Raw genomic sequence first — 23,546 nt, 5'->3', positions numbered from 1 at the left:
AGCAGGCATAAAAAAACAGCTGAGTGGCGTTTCTTTCTTTCTGGTCCTGATGAGAGAAAAAAGCTGCTGGTGGAGGTTCTCTTCTGCACTGTTCAACCAATCCAGTAAATGTGAAGGAGTTAAGATGGCTGGATCACAGGCTCTCTTTCCATTTCCTCTGAAAACCGGATGCATCTGTTTTTTTCTGACCCGCAGATAGTGGTTTCAACCAGACTGCTTATCTTCTAAATGTTAAAACAGGAGTTTCCAATCCTCCTCCGGGTGAGCTACTGGGTAGCCTACCCTATACACTTTTGTTTCAGCCCTGCTGTCACGATCTGACCAGTAAAGGGGTTATTTGTTATTGTAGTTTGGTCAGGACGTGGCAGGGGGTGTTTGTTTTATGTGGTTCGGGGTTTGTTGGGCTATGTGTTTATGTAGAGGGGTGTTTGTTTAATCAAATCAAATCAAATTTATTTATATAGCCCTTCTTACATCAGCTGATATCTCAAAGTGCTGTACAGAAACCAGCCTAAAACCCCAAACAGCAAGCAATGCAGGTGTAGAAGCACGGTGGCTAGGAAAAACTTCCTAGAAAGGCCAAAGCCTAGGAAGAAACCTAGAGAGGAACCAGGCTATGAGGGGTGGCCAGTTCTCTTCTGGCTGTGCCGGGTGGAGATTATAACAGCACATGGCCAAGATGTTCAAATGTTCATAAATGACCAGCATGGTCAAATAATAATAATCATAGTAGTTGTCGAGGGTGCAACAAGTCAGCAACTCAAGAGTAAGTGTCAGTTGGCTTTTTCATAGCCGATTTTTGAGAGTATCTCTACCGTTCCTGCTGTCTCTAGAGAGTTGAAAACAGCAGGTCTGGGACAGGTAGCACGTCCGGTGAACAGGTTTAGAGTGTTCCGGGGTTTTGGTTAATGTTCTATGTTAGTATATTTCTATGTTTAGTTGATGGGGTTGACCTTCAATTGGAAGCAGCTGCTCTTCATTGCTTCTAATTGAAGGTCTTATTTAAGAGGGGTGTTTTTGTCATGGGATTTGTGGGTAGTTGTCTCCTTGTTTAGTGTCTGAGCACATGACAGGACTGTTAGTGTCGTTTGTTGTGTTTGTATACGTGTTTTGTTTGTTTTTCCTTCTTTTTACCAATTAAAGAAGATGAGTATACACGTTCCCGCTGCACCTTGGTCCAATCATTTCGACACCCGTTGCACCTGCTTGTCACGGGTATCGTCGGTGAAGGAGGACCAAAATGCAGCAGGACTGTGTTTGTTCATTTTGAACATTTATTTAAATCAAAACGAACACAAAAACAACAAACAAGAGAACGAACGATCCACTGACAGTCTGGCAAGGCACAAGGCCAACGCAGAACAATTTCCCACAAACACACCCAACTAATATAGGACTTCCAATCAAAGGCAACACCACACAGCTGCCTTCAATTGGAAGTCCACCCCAATTAACTCCACATAGAAACACACTTACTAGACTACACATAGAAATACATAAACATAGACCATAAACCAAAAACCCGGAAATACTAAATCAAACACCCTTTTACCAAAACACCACCCCGGACCACATAAAACAAATACCCTCTGCCACGTCCTGACCAAACTTACAATAACAATTAACCCTTATACTGGCCAGGACGTGACACTGCTCTAACACACCTGCTACTAATAATTAGTTGCATCTTAACTTTGATTAGCTGAATCAGGTGTGTTAATGCAGGGCTGGAACAAAAGACTACCTTGGCTACCCAGTAGCCCTACAGGAGGATATAGGAATTGGCTGATAATAAAATAATATATTAAAACTTTTAAAGGTTCATTATAACAATAAAATCAAAACATACTGGTGATGGTCTTAGCAGAAGTGTAAAACAATGTTCTGCTCTTATTTCTACATTGTGAATACAGTACAATTCATCAACCATCACAACTATTCAGAGGCCTGGGAAGAGATAGAACTGCTTTGGTAGAGTGGCTCTGTCTTTGGTAGGTGTCTTCAAAGCGACCCATGACCTGTATGGAACAAAATACAAACACATTGTGGCTCAAAGGAAATCAAAGCTGATACATTTTCCAGGCAACAGAATGCAATGAGGAAAGAGCATTGTTAACTTTCCAGATACTTGTCTTCCTGACAAACTCTCATATGATCATCGCATGTTTTGTCATGGTCAAAACATATTGATGCAATGGTAGCTAAGATGGGGAGAGGTCTTTCTGTAATAAAGCACTACTTTGCATTCTTGACATTGCTATCAACAAAACAAGTCTTACAGGCCCTAGCTTTGTCGCACCCAGACTATTACCCAGTCATATGGTCAAGTACCACAACGAGGTACATAGGAAAATTCCAGTTGACCCAGAACAGAGCAGCAAGGCTGGCCATTAAATGTACATGGAGAGCTAACATCAATGACATGCATGTCAAGCTCTCCTGGCTCAAAGTAGAGGAGCGATTGACTGCATCACTACTTGTCTTTGTGAGAGGTATTGACATGTTGAATGCACCGAGCTGTCTATTCAAGCGACTAGCACAGAGCTCAGACCCCCATGCATACCCCACAAGATATGCCATCAGGGGTCTCTTCACAGTCCCCAAGTCCAGAACAGACTCTGGGAAACGCACAGTACTACATAGTCATGAACATAGAATACATAGAATTCAATTTTTTGTTTTTTTCGGTATGTTTCTTCATTTCCGACATTTTGGTAGGCTATTTGTTATCCAACTTGTCTATAATTAGATACATGCAGCTTCTCTTCTGTCGTCTGTTTCCCTAGAAGACAAAATAAACTCTTGCTCTCCAGAATAATCTCAGAAATCGATAGAATGAATGCTTCAATTTAGTTGACATCTGTAAAGTTTCCTCTGTCATCTCTGGTTCTTTCGCTGAGCCAAGACATTTAGGGACCAGGGGGAAATGCAATAACCAAAAAACTGGAAAGATTTTCTGTGCAAAATTTCCAAATGACATCAGTTTGACCGGTTATAAGGAAATGGAAAGCTTTGATAATGGCCCAATTAGTTTCTGATAAGATTTCAGTTTGGCTTGGATGCATATTTTATGTAGTTGAAATACTATCGTCTTTTATGATGCTGATAAAGATAGCAGCTCTATACAGACGGTATCTAACTGGCATTCGCATTCTCTCAAGATGCTGAAAGAAATAAATTATATTTCTCCACTCCTGTTACTGAGCCCAAATTTTGCCTATATTTGGTGTATCATTTTACTGCATGAAATGCTTAATTCTGTAGGAGTTAATATTAAGGTTGTGAGAGGTTCTACAACTACAGTCTGTGTCCAGATTTCAGTTTTCATTTAACCAATCTGAACAATAGGCTACATTTCCCTCAACCTGCCATAGTTTGTGTAGTGCCTCAATCATCACACATAACATAGCTGACACTGCTATAATTCTATTTTACCACTTCACCAAATCTTTTCCAAACATTACTTTTACTGGCCCTCCCTTCTCAACTCTCCATTTAGCATTTTTTTCTCTTATTGAACTAAACTCTGACATTGTCATTCTTGCATCTGTGGATCGACATAAATTGTCTCTGCCCGTTCCCAAAAGCATTTGGTGATTGGCATGTAGGCTATTTGGCGCTCCTACAGTTTGGCCCTAAAGCTTAGGCTTACACACTAATGTGATATAGCCTAAAATAATGAAAGAAAAAGCTCAATGTAGCCTATAGATAGATAGAAATTGCACAGGAATTATAAATGTTTTGATGTTTTAAGGTAGGCTATGGTTTTCTATTTCCTCATTTTAAATCCGCCTGCCTCGCAGATATAACTGCAGGGACTGAAGCTAATGAGTCAACCCGCACATCACTAACACACACACACTCTCTCTCTATTATCGATGTAACTGCTCCAGATCAAATGAAAATGGGGATGAACCATGCAACACTCCCCGGTCCAGGGCCGGCTCTAGCGTTTTGGATGACCTAAGTGGGATTTGGCAGCGGAGAGAAAATCTTGCAGGCTACTTATTTTTCTTATTGGCTGAGCCGGCACTGCACTAACCTAACCACCCATGGGACACTGAGAGTCACACCATGACAATTTAATTATTCGTGTCATTGGAGTTCAAGTAAACACACTGCTGTATACTGGGTTTTTTCTTCCTTTAAAAGGTATAAAAGGTCAGTGATGGGATAGTACTTTAGTGTGGAATAGTCCACTGACACAGAACATACAGTAGTACCTATGTCCACACAACGGTAGTCTGGAGAAAGATACCAGGTGATCTAGACTTAAATCTGGTTTTAAAATATAAATATATATGTATATTTATCTATATTTATGTATTTTTATTGGTGTTTTGACTTTATTCAGACAGTAAGAAAATCAGAGGAGACAGGCAAGTGGGAGAAACAGTGAGAAAGGTGGATACGGATTGAACCCTCTAATGGAAAGATGTATGTGACTTATGATGAGGAGCATTACCACACCACAGCTCTGCATGACTAGCATCCTGTTTGATTCACACACTATGACTGCAGTGTTTGTAAGTGTAACAGTAAAGCAAAGACCGGTGACCTGTAACCGTGTCAATTGCATTTGTTATTAAAAATATGAATGTTATTGAACTACAGTAGGGATGAATGATGTTTGCTTTATGTTCTACTCAATGTCCATCACAGCTACAGGTTACAATGTTTTTCCATGATGATGACTTTGAATAGTAATACTGTGGCAATAATGCAAAGAGTTGATAATCGATGGCAATTCTAAGAAGGAAGAAATGTTATATCAATAAGAGATTAATAATTTCACCTGATAGACACTATTTTCCTTCACTTGTGAACTAAATATATCTACAAATACTTCTATACTATTGGGAAAATGATTAACTCAACACAACTCACGTCATTTATCCTAGCTGGATATAGTGACATTGGACACTTAAAGTACTTGTATTTCATTATAATAACTGTGTTATACGTCTCCATAGTTTTTGCGAACACAGTGCTTATTGTGGTAATATGTATGGAGAGAAGCCTTCATGAACCCATGTATCTGTTTCTGTGCAGCTTGTTTGTGAATGACATGTATGGTAGCACTGGTTTGTTTCCTGCTCTCATGACTAATTTGCTTTCAGATGACCATACAGTTTCCACTGTGTACTGTTACCTACAGATATTTGTCTTGTACACATATGGATCTATTGAATTCAGCAATTTAGCAGTCATGTCCTACGACAGGTACCTTGCTATATGTTATCCACTACAGTATAACGTCATCATGACACCCAGCAAGGTGTGTATTTTAATTTGTGTAATATGGTTGTACTCTTTTGCAAAATTCAGCATAACACTGTCTTTAACTATTCGTTTGCAATTGTGTGGGAACATTATGGACAAAGTGTATTGTGACAACTACCTGGTAGTGAAACTTGCCTGTTCAAGTTCAGACACGACAGTTAATAACATCTATGGACTCTACAGTATTGTTTTGTCTGTCGCTGTCCCTTTAATTACTATTGTGTTGTCGTATATTAAGATTCTGACTATTTGTTTGAAATCTTCCATCGAGACCAGACAGAAAGCTTTCAGCACCTGTACTCCTCATCTGGCCTCGCTGCTCAACTTCTCTTTCGGCTGTTTCTTAAATCTCCTCCAGAGTAGATTTGAAAAGTCTATGAGAAATGTTGGAATTGTACACACTATTTTATCAGTTTACTATCTGATGTGCCAGCCACTTTTAAATCCTATTGTGTATGGAGTTAGGATGGCTAAAATCAGACAGGCTTATAAAAACACACTACCTGTAGGTCTGTACCCTAAAACATAAGCTAAACATTAGTGTGACCTTTTCCGTCCTGATTGTTAGATTTTTGTGATGTTGACTTGTGTTTTGTTACTGATAGGCTAGTCGCAATAATGAATGGGGGTGAGGATGGCAAATCAGATGTGTAAAACTTTTGCTAATTTATGAAATAATGTCATATAAAAAAACAGAAGAAGTTCATGACTTTGAATTCCTTACTTAAATGTAAGTATGTAAGGCTGCTTTTACATAACAAGCCCAATTCTGATCTTTGTTATTGGCATATGATCTGATCTGGTTGGTCAAAAGACAAATTATTGGCAAATGATCAGAATTAGACTGCCTGTGTAAACGCAGCCAAATAAATCAAGATATGCAAAACTGTCTGGATCAATCAACAACAGTGAATAAATTGATGTAAATGTGTAAAGGTAAACCCACCTTATAGCCCACCATTAGGTCCATCACTAATGGAAAATGGGCTCAGTGGGTACATTTTGGGAGAGAAATCTAGGGAAATTCTTCAACATGAAAAAAATATATATTCTGTCTGGACCAGATACCTTTATTGAGATAAGGCATCTTGTTTTTCCGGGGTCACTGTGAGATATGTTTGACCTACAGAATGTAATAATCCAATAAGGCTCATGAGGATGTATGTATAAAACACATTGGTTAATGTACTCCATCCACACTTTACCATGGGGAAAGCAGAAGCCAATAATAAGACCGTAAAAAACGTTTTAATTGATTCATTAGGTACCAGGTTGTTAGTCCACTGTACTGCCTCGTACCCTGGGAACCAATTAATGCAGCTACCAATTAATGCAGCTATTAACCTGTAGAGAGCTGAGGGGCTCCTGTAGAGGCACGGCTGGTCTTGACTGCATCCCAAATGGTACCCTATTCAACTCTGGACCTTGAAGCCACTTCCACTGCTTTTTTTCATTGTTCCCCTCTAATCAGGGACAGATTTAGACCTGCAACACCAGGTGAGTGCAATTCATTATCAGGTAGATCAGAAGACCAGCACGCTCCGGAGCTCATATTGTAAGAATATAATACCCCATATAAAGGGAATAGGGTGCAATTTGGGGGACACACCTTCTGTCATCCCCTCTGGGAGGGTAGGACCTGAAAGTGTACTAGAGAGAATATAGTAGACGGTTGCTGTAAAAAGTGATTGTGTTTTTCTGTGTCCTTTGGTTGTCCTCTCGTTGATCTCTTAATGACATCGTCTCCGTTGTCACGATATTTAGTGTGCCATTATGTAACTTGATAGTGCACCTGTTTCTTTGAAGTAAAACACATGTTGAAGTCTAAAGTAATGGCCTGGTGATTGATGTGTAGTGACCTTGTTGAACTTAAAGAAATGTGTTTGAAGTAAAATATGTAAAAAGTATTTTCCGGGGAGGCCTGAGTTTTAACTTTTGAACAGTTCAAACAGTTGGGAAGTTTCATAGTGAACTTGTGGAACTGCTGTGTAGTGAGCTTGTGACCCATTGTAGAATGAACAGGAAAAAGTCATTTCTGGTTAGGTCTACCTGATTATAAGTAAATCTTACATGCTGACCCACCGCTTGCATCATGTGCGTGAGCGTTGCAAAATAAATGTACACGTACAAGTTATTCAATCATTGCACCCACACTGCTTGCGTGCGCCAACGAGCGTCTGCATTGCCAGGCACTAAAATAGAAGTTGCTTCTATTTGTGGTGCAGAACGCGCTGAAAGTCCTGGCTCTCCCATCTCCTCATTGGCTTTTAGAAGCATATGCCCATGTGCCATCTGTCACGTTCTGACCAGTATGAGGGTTATTTTGTTAGTGTAGGCTGGTCAGGACGTGGCAGAGGGTATTTGGTTTATGTGGATCGGGGTGTGTGTTTTATGTAGAGGGTAGTTGATTTATGTATTCCGGGGTTTTTGGTCACTGCTCTGTTAGTCTATGTTCTTTCTAGTTGGTCTGTTTCTATGTTTAGGTAATTGGGGTGTGGACTCTCAATTGAAGGCAGGTGTTGTCTAGTTGCCTTTGATTGAGAGTCCTATATATTAGGGTGTGTTTGTAATTTGTGGGAGGTTGTCACTTGAATTGCTGTCTTGTGCCATCAAGTCTGTATTCGTCGTCCATCGTTTTGTTTTTGTTTGTAGAAGTGTTTTCATTAAAGTTAATTATGAGCACTCAACCCACTGCGCCTTGGTCCATTCCTGACGACCGTCGTTACACCATCTCCTCATTGGTTATACCCACATGGGTGATGGAAAGATGAACGGAGGTTGGTTGTGGTAATACACTTTATGAAAGTTAGTTGCAAATTGCCATATAAAGTCCAAAGAAGAAAAAGCCTGGAAGGAGGAGAGATGACTAGAAACAATTCAGTTGACTGTTTTATGTGTAGATTAATTGTTGGATTAGAGGACTTTGAGAATTTCAGATAAAATAACAACTCAATATGTATATCCCAGGACAAATTAGCTAGCAACAGCAAGATAGCTGTCTAAATAGGACAAATTAGCTAGCAACTGCAAGCTAGCCAAATTGCCATAAATGTTTAATGCTTTTCGACCTGTCCCCAAATTATTATAATTGGTTCAGAGTTTGTTTTGATATTTCAACCTGCTTGTCGTGATCGCGTTTGGTGTGGGGATGGACAAAATCAATTTGCGCACAATGGCGCACGCGGATGCACACGCGCGTCCGGTTTGGGCATGGTGTTAGCCTTGTCCTGTGAACACTATGAGCGAGAAGAAACCTCGAGAGATAAACCACAAAAAACTTGTGGGAGGTTACCCCTACAAGCAGACGAGGGCCATGCTCCTGAAACTATTTTACAAGGAAGGAAGATAAAACACTTTCCAAAAAATAAATATAAACATGTATTGGGTAGTAATGTGTAGTATTGTGTAATAATAACATGTATGGTCTATATAGAGGTTTAGTAATAAACATTAGTATCACAGTTTAATATTAGTAAACTTTAGCAAACTTGCATAGTAAACTTTAATAATTGTTTAAATGTCTGTACTAAAGGTTTTGTAGAAAATAAAAGGTTTGAAAGAGCATTTAATTGACCTTCAATTAAATAAATCTCTCTCTCTCTCTGTCTTCCCCCTTGGGTGGGTGTATGTGGGGCTTCGTTACATGGGGTGGTGTCAGGTTACAAGCGGACACACTAAATATTGTGAGAACATCCACAGTGGATGTCATTAAGTGGTCAACGAGAGAACAACCAAAAACCAAAGGACACAGAAAACCCATCCATCACTTTTTGACAGCAACCGTCTACTATATTCTCTCTTGTACTGTAGGCCTAAGGAAGCCCAGAGTGACACTAAGGGTCTTCACTTTTACCTGAGCAGGAAAAGTTCTGGGCCTAGGTTTTACACTACAGCTGGGACTAAGGCTCCTGAGTTATTCTCTGTTTTCCCTGGTTAGATCACATGTCCAGGAAAAACTACAGAGGACTAACTACGCAGCCTGGGTACAAGATTGTTTGTGCTAACATTACACTCCTTGTCATTTCATACATGACAAGGAGTTGGAATGATAGTACAAACATATCTGCAGCCAGGCTTCCAACGATGACCTCTCCTTAGACTGTTGTGTTGCACCCTCATTCAGACTGAAGCTAACAAGGTAGCAACAATACCCAGATACCTGTCAGGACTATACTTAATCTGTGGTCAGAAAACTGTCCCTTTGTCAGAGGCTTTCGATTGGTTTCACTGAACCATGTTTTTATTGTACATGGTGCACATAAATAAGAGATCTGCTATTGTTGCCTATCCAGCTCATTGATGTCACATACTTATTCTACAGTGTAGAGTGCCAGGCCAGAGTCCACACACATACATTGTTATAACAGGATCATAGGCCACTAACACAGCCTGTTGCTATATACATATTTGGACTTACAAATTAATAATATATACCCAGGGCCTCCCGACTGGCGAAGTGGTCTAAGGCACTACATCTCAGTGTTAGAGGCGTCACTACAGATCCGGGTTCAATCCCGGGCTGTGTCGCAGCCAGCCGCAACTGGGAAACCCATGAGGTCTCAATTGGCCCAGCGTCGTCCGGGTTAGGGGAGGATTTGGCCGGCTGATATGTTCTTGTCCCATTGCGTTCTAGCGACTCCTTGTGGCGGGCCGGGCTCATGCACGCTGACTTCGGTCGCTAGCTGTACAGTGTTTCCTCCGACACATTGGTGAGGCTGGCTTCCGGGTTAAGCGAGCAGTGTGTCAAGAAGCAGTGTGGCTTGGCGGAGTCGTGTTTTGGAGGACGCATGGCACTTGACCTTCGCCTCTCCTGAGTCCGTACGGGAGTTGCAGCAATAGGACAAGACTGTAACTACCAATTGGATATCATGAAATTGGGGAGAAAAATTTATAATAATAAATGAATAATAATATATACCCATTGATTCTTAAAACAATATGCTGGTATGTGTTCGCTACACCACAAGTCAATATGGACAGCGCCCGGTGCTGAAAATTGAGTAGGCAAATTTTTTAAGAAATAAGAGGTACAGTAGGCTTACTGGTTTGACAGACGCAATGATTTTATCCATATACTTGTCAGTAGGCCTATAGCTATTTCCTTCAATACTGTCACCATGCACTCCTTAAATAGGCCTAATTCCTTTCTGTGTTGGACTCGGGCCTCATGTCTGGTGTCGAAAATTATCCTCTGAAAGTACCATGCATGGATTCATAATGACATTTCAGATTGAATTCTTTGCAAACAGCGACAATTTTGTTGCAAACAAGACACACTGGTTTGGCATTGGAGAAATATGCTACGATGAATAGGCTATCTTTTAATCGATTTGGTAGGCCTATTAACATAAGGATTTTACTTCTGTAATCAGATCGAAATGATTATGTTACTATCATTGAATTGATTAGCCCACTAACCACATGTGTTAAATGTGCAGTGTAGCACACACTGTGTAGGGCTATGAATTGGGCAGCTAGTAGGCTCTTTGCTAATAGGCTAACTATGTTCTGCCTGCCGACTAACTACAAGCTGAGGATCAAATTGGCTGGAGGCCAAACCTAGTTGCCAACCCCTGTTGTATATTGTAAATTAAATCACCCCCTTCACCACCACCACCACCATCATCATCATCATCATTCAGATCATTCAAACGTGTGGATATAGGCCTAGTCGTCATCTTGAAGAACTTGTGGTTGTCTCGGTGAAGTGAAATTACTTTGTTGTTCACCAGTGCGCTCTGATGAGGAAACCACATGCAAAGTAGCCTAACAACATCACTCACAAATGGCACCGATTTTTTTGCTATATTGCACTGGTCCTCTTAAATTTTAATTCCAGGTTGCATATCAAAGTATTTAAGGGCATATTGAATGGTCTGCTCTGCCCATAACAGTCAAGAATGGTCCACCACCCAAAGAACGTCCATCCAACTTGGCACAATTGTGGGAAGCGTTGGAGTCAACATGGGCTAGCATCCATGTGGAATGCTTTTTACAACTTGTAGAGTCCATGCCCTGACAAATTTAAGCTGTTCTGTGTGCAAAAGGTGGTGCAACTAAATATCAGTAAGTTGTTCTTAATGTTTTGTGCTCAGTGTATATTTAATGTATTACAGTCCTTCCGAAAATACATTTCAATTGTGTTTTAATGTAAAACAAAATCCACCCTGTTCCATGTGTTCAATGTATTCCATTTACAATTCAGCTCCAGTGCGGCGTTACTTCCATGCTATTATGATGCGTCTCTGTATGTGTCACGACTTCCGCCGAAGTCGGTTCCTTTCCTTGTTCGGGTGGCGCTCGGTGGTCGGCGTCGCCGGTTTTCTAGCCATCATAGATCCACTTTTCATTTTCCATTTGTTTTGTCTTGTCTTCTCACACACCTGGTTTCAATTTCCCTCATTACATGTTGTGTATTTAACCCTCTGTTCCCCCCATGTCTTTGTGCGGAATTATTTATTGTAAGTGAATGTGCACGTTTTCTCTGGTGCGCGACGGGTTTTGTACCCATTTGTTTGTGGTTCTGGTTACTGGTGGTTTTATGAATAAAACTGCTCCGTTGATTACCCAGTGTTGCTCTCCTGCGTCTGACTTCCCTGCCGCCAGTTACGCACTCCCTTACAGTATGTTCCTAGCTGCCAACTAGCTAGCCATTTAACATTGTCTAGACATGCCCTGTTTAATCGACTATTCTCAATTAATTACTGTATTTCTATAGAACATAAGAAAGGCATTTGAACCCCCTGGAGGGCCTGTTACAAAAATGGTATCTGTTTTTCTCTATATGGTTTCCTTGACAGGTATAGGTTACCATTCGCATATCACACCATGGTAGGCGTTTTTTTTAATTCAATCTCACAAGTATAATAATCAAGTGAGGAGCTTAGTTTAAGCAGGTCATCGTGTATTAGAAATGGTCGGTCTTAATTTTGGATTTAACATACTTTACATGTAATCAATTATTTAGCATTTGAATGTAATAAATCATATGACTGCAGGATGCAAATATAATATTGTTTGATTTAGGCTATGAATTATGTATAAGGAGAAATGTAAAGGCATCTATATTAGTGAGTATAGATGTGGGCAAATCTATCACTGAATCAAGAACAAGTTAAGGAATTATCAATTTAGGTTGGCCTTTGTGATATCGTTTTAATTTACAGTATATGTAAGCTACATTACTATAGAGGATTGGCTACTCTTCTTTAAAAATGGACAGCACATCTTTACCAACTCCCTGGACCAAGGCAGCAGCTACTCTTCCCGGGATCCTGCAACATTAAGTGAGTTATATACAATTTAAAATGTTAAATGACATTAAATTCTATAACACTTTACCCAATATATTTAGTGTGTTCCCTCAGGCCACTACTCCACTATCACATATTTACAATACCACATCCATGTGTACGTGTGTGTAGAGTGGGTGTCTTATCATGTGTGTGTGTGTGTCTGTGCCTGTGTCTCTTCACAGTCCCCGCTGTTCCATAACATGTATTTGTATCTGTTTTAAAAATCTGATTCTACTGCTTGCATCAGTTACCTGATGTGGAATAGAGTTTCACGTACCCATTGGCACTATGTAGTACTGTACGTCTCCCATAGTCTGTTCTTGACTTGGGGATTGTGAAGAGACCTTTGGTGGCATGTGTTGTGGGGTATGCATGGGTGTCCAAGCTGTCTGCTAGTAGTTTATACAAACACCTTGGTGCATTCAGCATGTCAACACTTCTTACAAGAACAAGTAGTGATGAAGTCAATCTCTCTTCCACTTTGAGCCATGAGAGATTTACATGCATATTATTAACGTTAGCTCTCCGTGTACATTTAAGGGCCAACCGTATGTGCTTTATTTGTTAATCAGTTTCATGGGAGCACTGGTTTGTTTCCTGCTCTCATGTTTTACTTACTCTCTGACACACATGATATTTCCCTTCTTTATTGTTATCTCCAGATTTATGTGTTGTACACATACGCTATAACAGAATTGAGTCATTTAGCAGTTTTGTCCTGTGACAGGTACATTTATATTTGTTATCCTCTACGGTATAACAATATTATGACACCTAAAATCATTTGTGGCTTAATTCTGTTGTCCTGGTTGTATTCTTTTTCATCAACGCCATCGTTAGGGCTGTTGCAGTGACCTTATTACCACCACACCGGAGGTCACGAGTCATGAAGGCAGTCAAATTCCACGTGACCGTTCAGTCACGGTAATTAGGCTTCTCCAAGCTCTCATGCTGTTGATGGTCATTAGTAGCCTACCAAACTTGCTATCTGCCTGGTACTTAGCACTCTATTGTCCCTCTAATCACTCTGACATCAATGCAAATCTAATCAAAAATCTAATCAAAAACTTAATGAGAACCCATGAGCTCATGTTGCGCAACATTTCTATAGGCTATGTAATTGCGGGAGAAAACAGAGTGATGGCCTCTACTAAAAAGAGGAGGATCCCATCACCTTTTTATAGGCTAGGCCTAATATATTTATTTATATTATTTTCTAATATTAAGCACATTGCTTATCTTTACAACAGTAGTGAAATGAAACAAGGGAAAAGCGTCCTCCAATTTCTATTTAAGTGCACAGATGACATGTATTTTTTCCCGCTGCCACTGTTTCGAGACAGGTGCATGATAATGGTCCATTCTAAATCAAAACAAATTTCACACATATATATTATTTAGTATATTTAAAGACAAGATTAAATCAAGAATAGTCTGATGGGTGGCAATATTAGCCAATCACTTGTGAATTATATATTATCCATTGTGAATGATGCCTAGCATAAGGCAAGAAACAAATTCCTTTTTTTGTTGCGACTTTTTCTAACCATAGTTGCACACCTCATGTAGCCTAGCCCATAGGCCTATATGTTTTGATAAGGTTTGTATCACAACTAAAGTGGCCAAATAACTTCTTAAAATTAAGCATATTAATCCTCGTTACAAGGGGTGTAGAGCCTAAGTGGCATACATAAGCAGCGTGTGAGTTTCAAGTTTGGGGAAGATCATTTTCACCATAAAAATGCACCTTTATAATAAAAGCATTACATGCATAATCGCATTTGCGGTCACTTTTGATAATGGTGTTTTCCCGCTAATGGAACATTCGTGTTTATAGCCTACTGCCAACTTTTGTACTATGGGGGATAGTAGATTGACATAGGTTACTGCTTTTGCTGTTCGTTAGGCCTGCTCATCTTGTTGGCTGACAAAAAGTAAATATGGACAGTTCTTCCAATATCTTCAATATGCACCTCGGAATTGGATAAGGATGTACGCAGTTGCATCCCAGATGTGTCTGTCTTCACTTGTAGCCTGTGAGAAAGACTCCGATCACATAGCACTCCAGGCCAAGCACACAAAAGGCATGGATTTTTTTAGGGTGCATTACCGCCACACAAAGGGGATGCCGCTGTGAAATTCAAGGCATTATCAAGTGTTTGTCAAATTGTGAATGCGAGACTGATGAAGTGTCTGCAGCCTGCACAAAAAGCAAAGCAGAGCTCATGCACAGAAAAGCCACATATGCGCACTCCCTCAAATCGTTTGGATAAAATATCCTTTCAATTTTATTCAGATTTTTCCAATTGTATTCTTCATACTATAAAATAATATAATGCCACGGAATTCTAAACAAATCTGCTTAACTAATGTAGCCCACAGACATATGGCATAGCTTGATCAGGACCTAGCATAAGGACAACTCAGAGTATGTTATTCTGTTCTTCTGAAATAGACTACATTTTCTTCATATCATGCTTCTTTAAACCTGTCTAAAATAAATAATGGATTTATTGTGAAGGTGTTGGCTATTTTACATGGATTTATTAGACTTTTTAAAATATAGATGTTTAAAAAGGTCTGCAACAGTGGCTTGTAGGCTATGTGTGGAAGCCAGGAGATGCTAAATGTGTTTATTTGCTTGACAATCATGGCTGACTAAATTTCGTGACGGCCACAGCCATAGCCATCTCCCTGAGTTTGCGACTGCCATTTTGTCGTAACATTCTAGACAGAGTGTATTGTGAGACCTACTAAAGGGTCAAACTTGCCTGTTCAAATGCTATGCTGAATAACATATGGGGTCTTGATGTCACTGTGCTTTCTTTTTCTTGTACTATATTTTCTACCATATACTCATATGTAAGAATTCTACAAATATGTTTAAAGTCTTGAAATGAGACTAAAAAGAAAGCGTTTAACACTTGTACATCACATATAGCCTCTTTGCTGAACCTCTCCTTTGGCTGTTTATTTTTGATTCTAGAAGGCAAATATGATACTGCACATCGTCCACCTATATTTTACACAATTAAAATGTTCTAATATGTTCAACACTGTTCGATCCTTTTATGTATGGCGTTGGGATAGTTAAAGGTACATTACCCTAAAACATAATCTGATTTTTGTAATATTAAATGGTGTGTTTTGTTACTTATAGTTGCTATAACTGACTGTACAAATATTTATGATTTTGGCATCATTTCTCTGTAGCCCAAACACAGACATACAGTTGAAGTCAAAAGTTTACATACACTTAGGTTGGAGTCATTAAAACTCGTTTATCAACCACTCCACAAATTTCTTGTTAACAAACTATAGTTTTGGCAAGTCGGTTAAGACATCTACTATTTGCATGACACAAGTCATTTTTCCAACAATTGTTTACAGACAGATTATTTCACTTATAATTCACTGTATCACAATTCCAGTGGGTCAGAAGTTTACATACACTAAGTTGACTGTGCCTTTAAACAGCTTGGAAAATTCCAGAAAATGATGTCATGGCTTTAGAAGCTTCTGATTGGCTAATTGACATCATTTGAGTCAATTGGAGGTGTACCTGTGGATGTATTTCAAGGTCTACCTTCAAACTCAGTGCCTCTTTGTTTGACATCATGGGAAAATCAAAAGAAATCAGCCAAGACCTCAGAAAAATAATTGTAGACCTCCACAAGTCTGGTTCATCCTTGGGAGAAATTTCCAAATGCCTGAAGGTACCATGTTCATCTGTACAAAACAATAGTACGCAAGTATAAACACCATGGGACCAGGCAGCCATCACACCACTCAGGAAGGAGACGCGTTCTGTCTCCTAGAGATGAACATACTTTGGTGCAAAAAGTGCAAATCAATCCCAGAACAACAGCAAAGGACCTTGTGAAGATGCTGGAGGAAACAGGTACAAAAGTATCTATATCCACAGTAAAACGAGTCCTATATTCACACAACCTGAAAGGCTGCTCAGCAAGGAAGAAGCCACTGCTCCAAAACCGCCATAAAAAAACCCAGAGTACGGTTTGCAACTGCACATGGGGACAAAGATCGTACTTTCTGGAGAAATGTCCTCTGGTCTGATGAAACAAAAATAGAACTGTTTGGCCATAATGACCATCGTTATGTTTGGAGGAAATAGCGAGAGGCTTGCAAGCTGAAGAACAACATCCCATCCGTGAAGCACGGGGTTGGAAGCATCATGTTGTGGAGGTGCATTGCTGCAAGAGGGACTGGTGCACTTCACAAAATAGATGGCATCATGAGGTAGGAAAATGATGTGGATATATTTGTCACGAACCGGCTCGAAATCCGTAACAAAAAGGGAGACAACGTGGAGTTAAGGAATAACAAAAATATATTTATTAACTGAAATAACCTAAATACAATTAACAATGGTGTGTGTAGTCAGTAATCAGTAGTGTAAGTGAGTGGTTGCGTGCATAAATATGATCATGAGGGGTGTTGAAAGGTGCCAAAGCAAACAAACAAAACGGCCACAAAAATGCCACAACCAAAATCTAACAGTGTCTGCATGGAGAGAATCTCCTCAATGAATGGGAAAGAGGTGTATTTATCTTCGGACACACCCGAGCCCAGGTGTGTCCCATTTCGCTGGCGACCCTCCCAGCTCCGCCCACCGACATCTTATTAAGGAAAACAAAAGCAACGATAAAGAATTCGGCAGACAGAGTGGGAGGGTTGTCACATATTGAAGCAACATCTCAAAACATCAGTCAGGAAGTTAAAGCTTGGTCGGAAATGGGTCTTCCAAATGGACAATGACTCCAAGCATACTTCCAAAGTTGTGGCAAAATGGCTTAAGGACAACAAAGTCAAGGTATTGGAGTGGCCATCACAAAGCCCTGACCCCAATCATATAGAACATTTGTGGGCAGAACTGAAAAAGCGTATGTGAGCAAGGAGGCCTACAAACCTGACTCAGTTACACCAGCTCTGTCAGGAGGAATGGGACAAAATTCACCCAACTTATTGTGGGAAGCTTGTGGAAGGCTACCCGAAACGTTTGATCCAAGTTAAACAATTTAAAGGCAATGCTACCGAATACTAATTGAGTGTATGTAAACTTCTGACCCACTGGGAATGTGATGAAAGAAATAAAAGCTGAAATAAATCATTCTCTCTACTATTATTCTGACATTTCACATTCTTAAAATAAAGTGGTGATCCTAACTGACCTAAGACAGGGAATTTTTACTAGGATTAAATGTCAGGAATTGTGAAAAACTGAGTTTAAATGTATTTGGCTAAGGTGTAAACTTCCGACTTCAACTGTACATGTTTAACTTACATCCTCTAAGGCCAGGAGCAAAACAATGTATGAATTAAACCTGTTAATGTATAGGGGGCAGAATTTTCACGGCCGGATGAAAAACGTACCCAAATTAAACTGCCTACTATTCGGGCCCAAAAACTAGGATATGCATATTATCAGTAGATTTGGATAGAAAACACTCTAAAGTTTCTAAAACTGTTTGAATGATGTCTGTGAGTATAGCAGAACTCATATGGCAGGCAAAAACCTGAGAAAAATCCAACCAGGAAGTGGGAAATCTGAGACTTGTAGTCTTTCAGACCATTTTCTTTTGAAACTACAGTGTCTGTGGGGTCAATTTGCACTTCCTAAGGCTTCCACTAGATGTCAACAGTCTTTACAAAGTTGTTTGAGTCTTCTATGGTGAATTTTGACCGATTAACAACCGGTTCAAGCAGGGGACTAGCTGAGGTCATGTAGTTAGTTCATGCGCGTTCACGCATGGCTAGCATTTTTTTTTTTTTCTTCTGTAATGAATACGCTATTGTCCGGTTGGAATATTATTGATTATTTATGTTAAAAACACGCTAAGGTTTGATTGTAAACATCTTTTGACATGTTTCTACAAACGGTAATGGAACTTTTGAGCTTTTCGTCTATTGATTTGCACCCCCGCCTCGTGCCTTTGGAATAGTGTTCTGGACGCGCCAACAAAACGGAGGTATTTAGACATAAATTATGGACTTTATCGAAGAAATGAACATTTCTTGTGGAAGTGGGAATCCTGCGAGTGCATTCCGCCAAAGATCAGCAAAGATTTATAACACTAATTCAGAGTTTTGTTGATGCCATGACTTGGCGGGTAGCTGTATAGCTTGCATTGATGGCTGAGCGCCGTACTCAGAATATTGAACAATGTGCTTTCTCCGTAAAGCTATTTTGAAATCTGACACAGCTGTTGCATTAAGAAGTAGTATATCTATAATTCTTTAAACAATTGTTATATATTTTGTCAACGTTTATGATGAGTATTTCGGTAAATTAATGTGCACATTCACAGGAAGTTTTGGAGGGAAAACATTTTCTGAACATCACGCGCAAATGTATAATCCTGTTTTTGGATATAAATATGAACTTGATCGAACAAAACATACATGTATTGTGTAACATGATGTCCTAGGAGTGTCATCTGATGAAGATCGTCAAAGGTTAGTGCTTAATTTTAGCTGTATTTCCGGTTTTTGTGACACATCTCCATGCTTGGAAAATGGCTGTGTGGTTATTTTTGTCTATGTACTGTCCTAACATAATCTAATGTTTTGCTTTCGCTGTAAAGCCTTTTTGAAATCGGACAATGTGGTTACATTAACCTCTCTAGGGTCGGCGGGACGAAATCGTCCCACCTACTCAACAGCCAGTTGAATCCCGTTGCGCGTTATTCAAATACCTTAGAAATGCTATTACTTCAATTTCTCAAACATATGACTATTTTACACCATTTTAAAGACAAGACTCTCGTTAATCTAACCACACTGTCCGATTTCAAAAAGGCTTTACAACGAAAGCAAAACATTAGATTATGTCAGCAGAGTACCCAGACAGAAATAATCAGACACCCATTTTTCAAGCTAGCATATAATGTCACATAAACCCAAACCACAGCTAAATGCAGCACTAACCTTTGATGATCTTCATCAGATGACAACCCTAGGACATTATGTTATACAATACATGCATGTTTTGTTCAATCAAGTTCATATTTATATCAAAAACCAGCTTTTTACATTAGCATGTGACGTTCAGAACTAGCATACCCACCGCAAACTTCCGGTGAATTTACTAAATTACTCACGATAAACGTTCACAAAAAACATAACAATTATTTTAAGAATTATAGATACAGAACTCCTTTATGCAATCGCTATGTCCGATTTTAAAATAGCTTTTCGGCAAAAGCACATTTTGCAATATTTGGAGTAGATAGCCCGGCCATCATGGCTAGCTATTTTGACACCCACCAAGTTTGGTACTCACCAAACTCAGATTTACTATAAGAAAAATTGGATTACCTTTGCTGTTCTTCGTCAGAATGCACTCCCAGGACTTCTACTTCAATAACAAATGTTGGTTTGGTTCCAAATAATCCATAGTTATATCCAAATAGCGGCGTTTTGTTGTGCGTTCAAGACACTATCCGAAGGGTAAAGAAGGGTGACGCGCCCGGCGCGTTTCGTGACAAAAAAATTCAAAATATTCCATTACCGTACTTCGAAGCATGTCAAACGCTGTTTAAAATAAATTTTTATGCGATTTTTCTCGTAAAAAAGCGATAATATTCTGACCGGGAAAGCGTGTTTAGGTTCAAAGAGAGAGAAAATAAAAACATGGGGTCGACTCGTGCACGCGCCTCCGTCCCATTGTCCTCTGATAGAGCACTTACCAAAAGCGCTAATGTTTTTCAGCCAGTGGCTGGAATTACATCATTCAGCTTTTTCCCGCCTTCTGAGAGCCTATGGGAGCCGTAGGAAGTGTCACGTTACAGCAAAGATCCTCAGTTTTCATTAAAGAGAGCCAAGAAGAACAAGAACTTGTCAGACAGGTCACTTCCTGTAAGGAATCTTCTCAGGTTTTTGCCTGCCATATGAGTTCTGTTATACTCACAGACACCATTCAAACAGTTTTAGAAACTTTAGGGTGTTTTATATCCAAAGCCAATAATTATATGCATATTCTAGGCAGTAGTAATAACCAGATTAAATCGGGTACGTTTTTTATCCGGCCGTGCAAATACTGCCCCCTACCCCCAACAGGTTAAGGAGAAGTGTATCTTTAAAATGGTGTAAAATAGTCATATGTTTGAGAAAGTTGAATTATTAGATTTTTGATGTTTTGTATTTCGCGCCCTGCTGTTCCATTGGATGTTGGCTAGGAGTTCCGCTAGTGGATCAGAATCCCCGTTATAATCATTGACCAGTACGGATAATTAAGTAAAACCAGAAGTCCCAATTTTTTGGAGGACTACATTCAAGAGGCACTCCAACAGGGTTTCATCCGCACATCCACATCCCCTGCGTTGGCTGGTTTCTTCTTCGTTGCCAAGAAGGAGGGATGATTACGCCCCGTATCGATTACTGAGGACTCAATGACATCACCAAGAAGTATTGGTAACCTCTCCCGTTGGTGCCATCGAGCAGCTCCACGGGGCCCAGTTCTTCACCAAACTGGACCTGCGGAGTGCCTACAATCTCATCCGCATCCGGGAGGGGGATGAGTGGAAGACTGCGTTCAGCACAATGTCTGGTCACTACAAGTATTTGGTTATGCCCTTTGGCTTAGCCAATGCTCCGTCAGTGTTCCAGGCATTCGTCAACAAGGTGTTCAGGGACATGATCAGACAGCAGGTGATTGTATACATCGATGACATTCTGATCTTCTTGACCAACCTGAAAAATCACATCACCCACGTTCGAGCAGTCCTGGAACGCCTCTTGGTCAATCACCTGTTCGTCAAGGCAGAGAAGTGCCAATTCCACCAGAGGGATGTATCCTTCTTGGGTTACCAAATCATCCCGCAGGGAGTAAAACTGGAGGACAAGAAGGTAGATGTGGTAAGGTCATGGCCAGTCCCAACCACCATGAAGGGGTTACAATGGTTTTTGGGGTTTGCTAACTTCTACCTCCACTTCATCAGGAACTTCAGCGCCGTCGCCGCCCCTCTCACCTTCCTCCTCAAGGGTCGGCCTCATAGGCTGGTGTAGTCTCCAGCAGCCGACGAGGCCTTTCGTCTCCTCAAGGGGTGTTTCACCTCCGCCTCCTTGCTAAAACACCCAGATCCCACGTTACCTTTTGTGGTTGAGGTAGATGCATCTGAGGTGGGCGTGGGAGCAGTTTTGTCACATAGACAGTTTAACCTATTGAAACTGTATCCATGTGCTTTTGTCTCCAAGAAACTGTCCTCCGCAGAGAGGAATTAGGATATCGGTGATCGGGAGCTCCTGGCGATGAAGTTGGCATTAGAGTGGAGACACTGGCTGGAGGGCGCTAAGGAACCATTCGTCATCCTCACTGACCATCGGAACCTAGAGTGCATACCGACAGCGAGGAGACTGACTCCGCGCCAAGTCAGGTGGGCACTTTTCTTCACTAGGTTCGACTTCACTCTGACCTATCGCCCAAGTTCTAAGAACATCAAGGCCGATGCTCTGTCCCATATCTACGATTCAGGAAAGGTTCCTGTCCAGAGGGCACCCATAATCCCATCCTCCCGAGTCGTGGGTCTAGTGGTTTGGGACGTAGATGTGGACATCCGCCAGGCTCTAGTGAAGTAGCCCGCACCCCGGAAATGTCCTCCCCAGTGCATCTACGTTCCAACAGGGATTAGGGATTGGCTGCTGACCTGGGCACACACAGCTGTCGTCGCTGGACATCCAGGTATTTCTCGCACCATCCACTCCATCACTGAGAAGTACTGGTGGCCCACCTTGGTGCAGGATGCACTCGGTATGTCAACTCCTGTTCCGTATGTGCTCAAACCAAGTTCCCCCGGAATGCTCCAGCAGAGAAGCTCCTGCCGCTTCCCGTGCCTCAGTGACCTTGGTCACATCTATCCATTGACTTTGTAACCAATCTTCTTCGATTAATCCCTCTTCCTGGTCTCCCCACTGCTCTCCAGGTCACTGAGGCACTCTTTCAGCAGGTCTTCCGGGATTATGGCCTTCCAGAGGACATCGTCTCCGACCGTGGCCCTCAATTCACATCACGTGTTCAGGGCCTTCTTGGAGAAGCTCAGGGTTACTACGGTCAGCCTCACTTCCGGGTATCGGCCTTAGTCAAACGGGCAGGTGGAGAGGATGAACCAGGAGCTGGGGAGGTTCCTGAGGAGTCACTATCAGGACTGGCAGGGTGAGTGGGCACGATTCCTTCCCTGGGTAGAGTACGCCCAGAACTCCCTACGTCACTCCTCCACTGGGTTGACCCCCTTCCAGTGTGTTTTGGGTTTCCAGCCGGCCCTGGCCCCATGGACCCTGGGCCAGACTGTGGCTCCTGTGGTAGATGAGTGGTTCCGGCGCATGAAGGAGGTGTGGAGCAATGCGCACGTGAGACTCCAGCATGCCGTCCATCATCAGAAGGAACAGGCAGGCCGCCATTGCAGTGAGACTCCTGTGTTCCATCCTGGGTACCACGTCTGGCTCTCTACCAGGAACCTCCCACTCCCCCTGCCTTGCAAGAAACTGAGCCCCCAGTTTGTGGGGCCATTCAAGGTTCTCCGGAGTGTCAATGAAGTGACATACAGGTTACAACTACCCAGTCACTATCGTATCTCACCCTTTTTTCATGTCTCCCTTCTCTTTTTTCATGTCTCCCGGTGGTTCCTGGTCCCCTCGCTGATACTGTCCCCCACGACCCAGCTCCACCCCACCCCTGGACATTGAGGGGGTCCGGCATACGCTGTCAGATCCCTACTGAACTCCCGATGTCATGGGGGTCGGCTCCAGTATCTGGTGGACTTGGAGGAGTATGGCCCAGAGGAGCGGTGTTGGGTTACGGTGGAGGGCATTCTGGACCCCAACATCATCCGTGATTTCCACCTTCGCCACCCGGACCAACCCGCTCCTCATTCTTGGGGTCGTGCCTCTGGACGGTGTCATCCTGCGGCTGGAGCCGTGCATCAGAGGGGAGGTACTGTCACATCTTCTCCT

The 23,546-nt window shown here is 41.3% G+C and overlaps 1 protein-coding gene across 1 annotated transcript; it reads left to right on the top strand.

Annotated features, from left to right (window-relative positions):
* Positions 1-4,864: 4,864 nt before the first annotated feature.
* LOC106580915 (olfactory receptor 11A1-like) lies at positions 4,865-21,605 on the top strand. The gene is made up of 2 exons (XM_045703386.1): positions 4,865-5,788; positions 21,042-21,605. The coding sequence occupies exons 1-2, from the start codon at positions 4,865-4,867 to the stop codon at positions 21,603-21,605; spliced, it is 1,488 nt and encodes a 495-aa protein (XP_045559342.1).
* The last annotated feature ends 1,941 nt before the right edge of the window (positions 21,606-23,546 follow it).

Source organism: Salmo salar, chromosome ssa20, assembly GCF_905237065.1.
Source record: "Salmo salar chromosome ssa20, Ssal_v3.1, whole genome shotgun sequence".
Taxonomy (NCBI): Eukaryota; Metazoa; Chordata; class Actinopteri; order Salmoniformes; family Salmonidae; genus Salmo; species Salmo salar.
Note: the sequence above shows the minus strand (reverse complement) of the source record. Positions and strands in the feature narration are given on the sequence as shown.

What these genes read in the sequence shown, in the direction of transcription:
- LOC106580915 (XM_045703386.1), top strand. Translation starts at nt 4,865, where the DNA reads ATGATTAACTCAACACAACTCACGTCATTTATCCTAGCTGGATATAGT. An exon ending in CTTATAAAAACACACTACCT is followed by an intron (nt 5,789 to 21,041) that starts GTAGGTCTGTAC and finishes GCCATCGAGCAG; the next exon opens with CTCCACGGGGCCCAGTTCTT.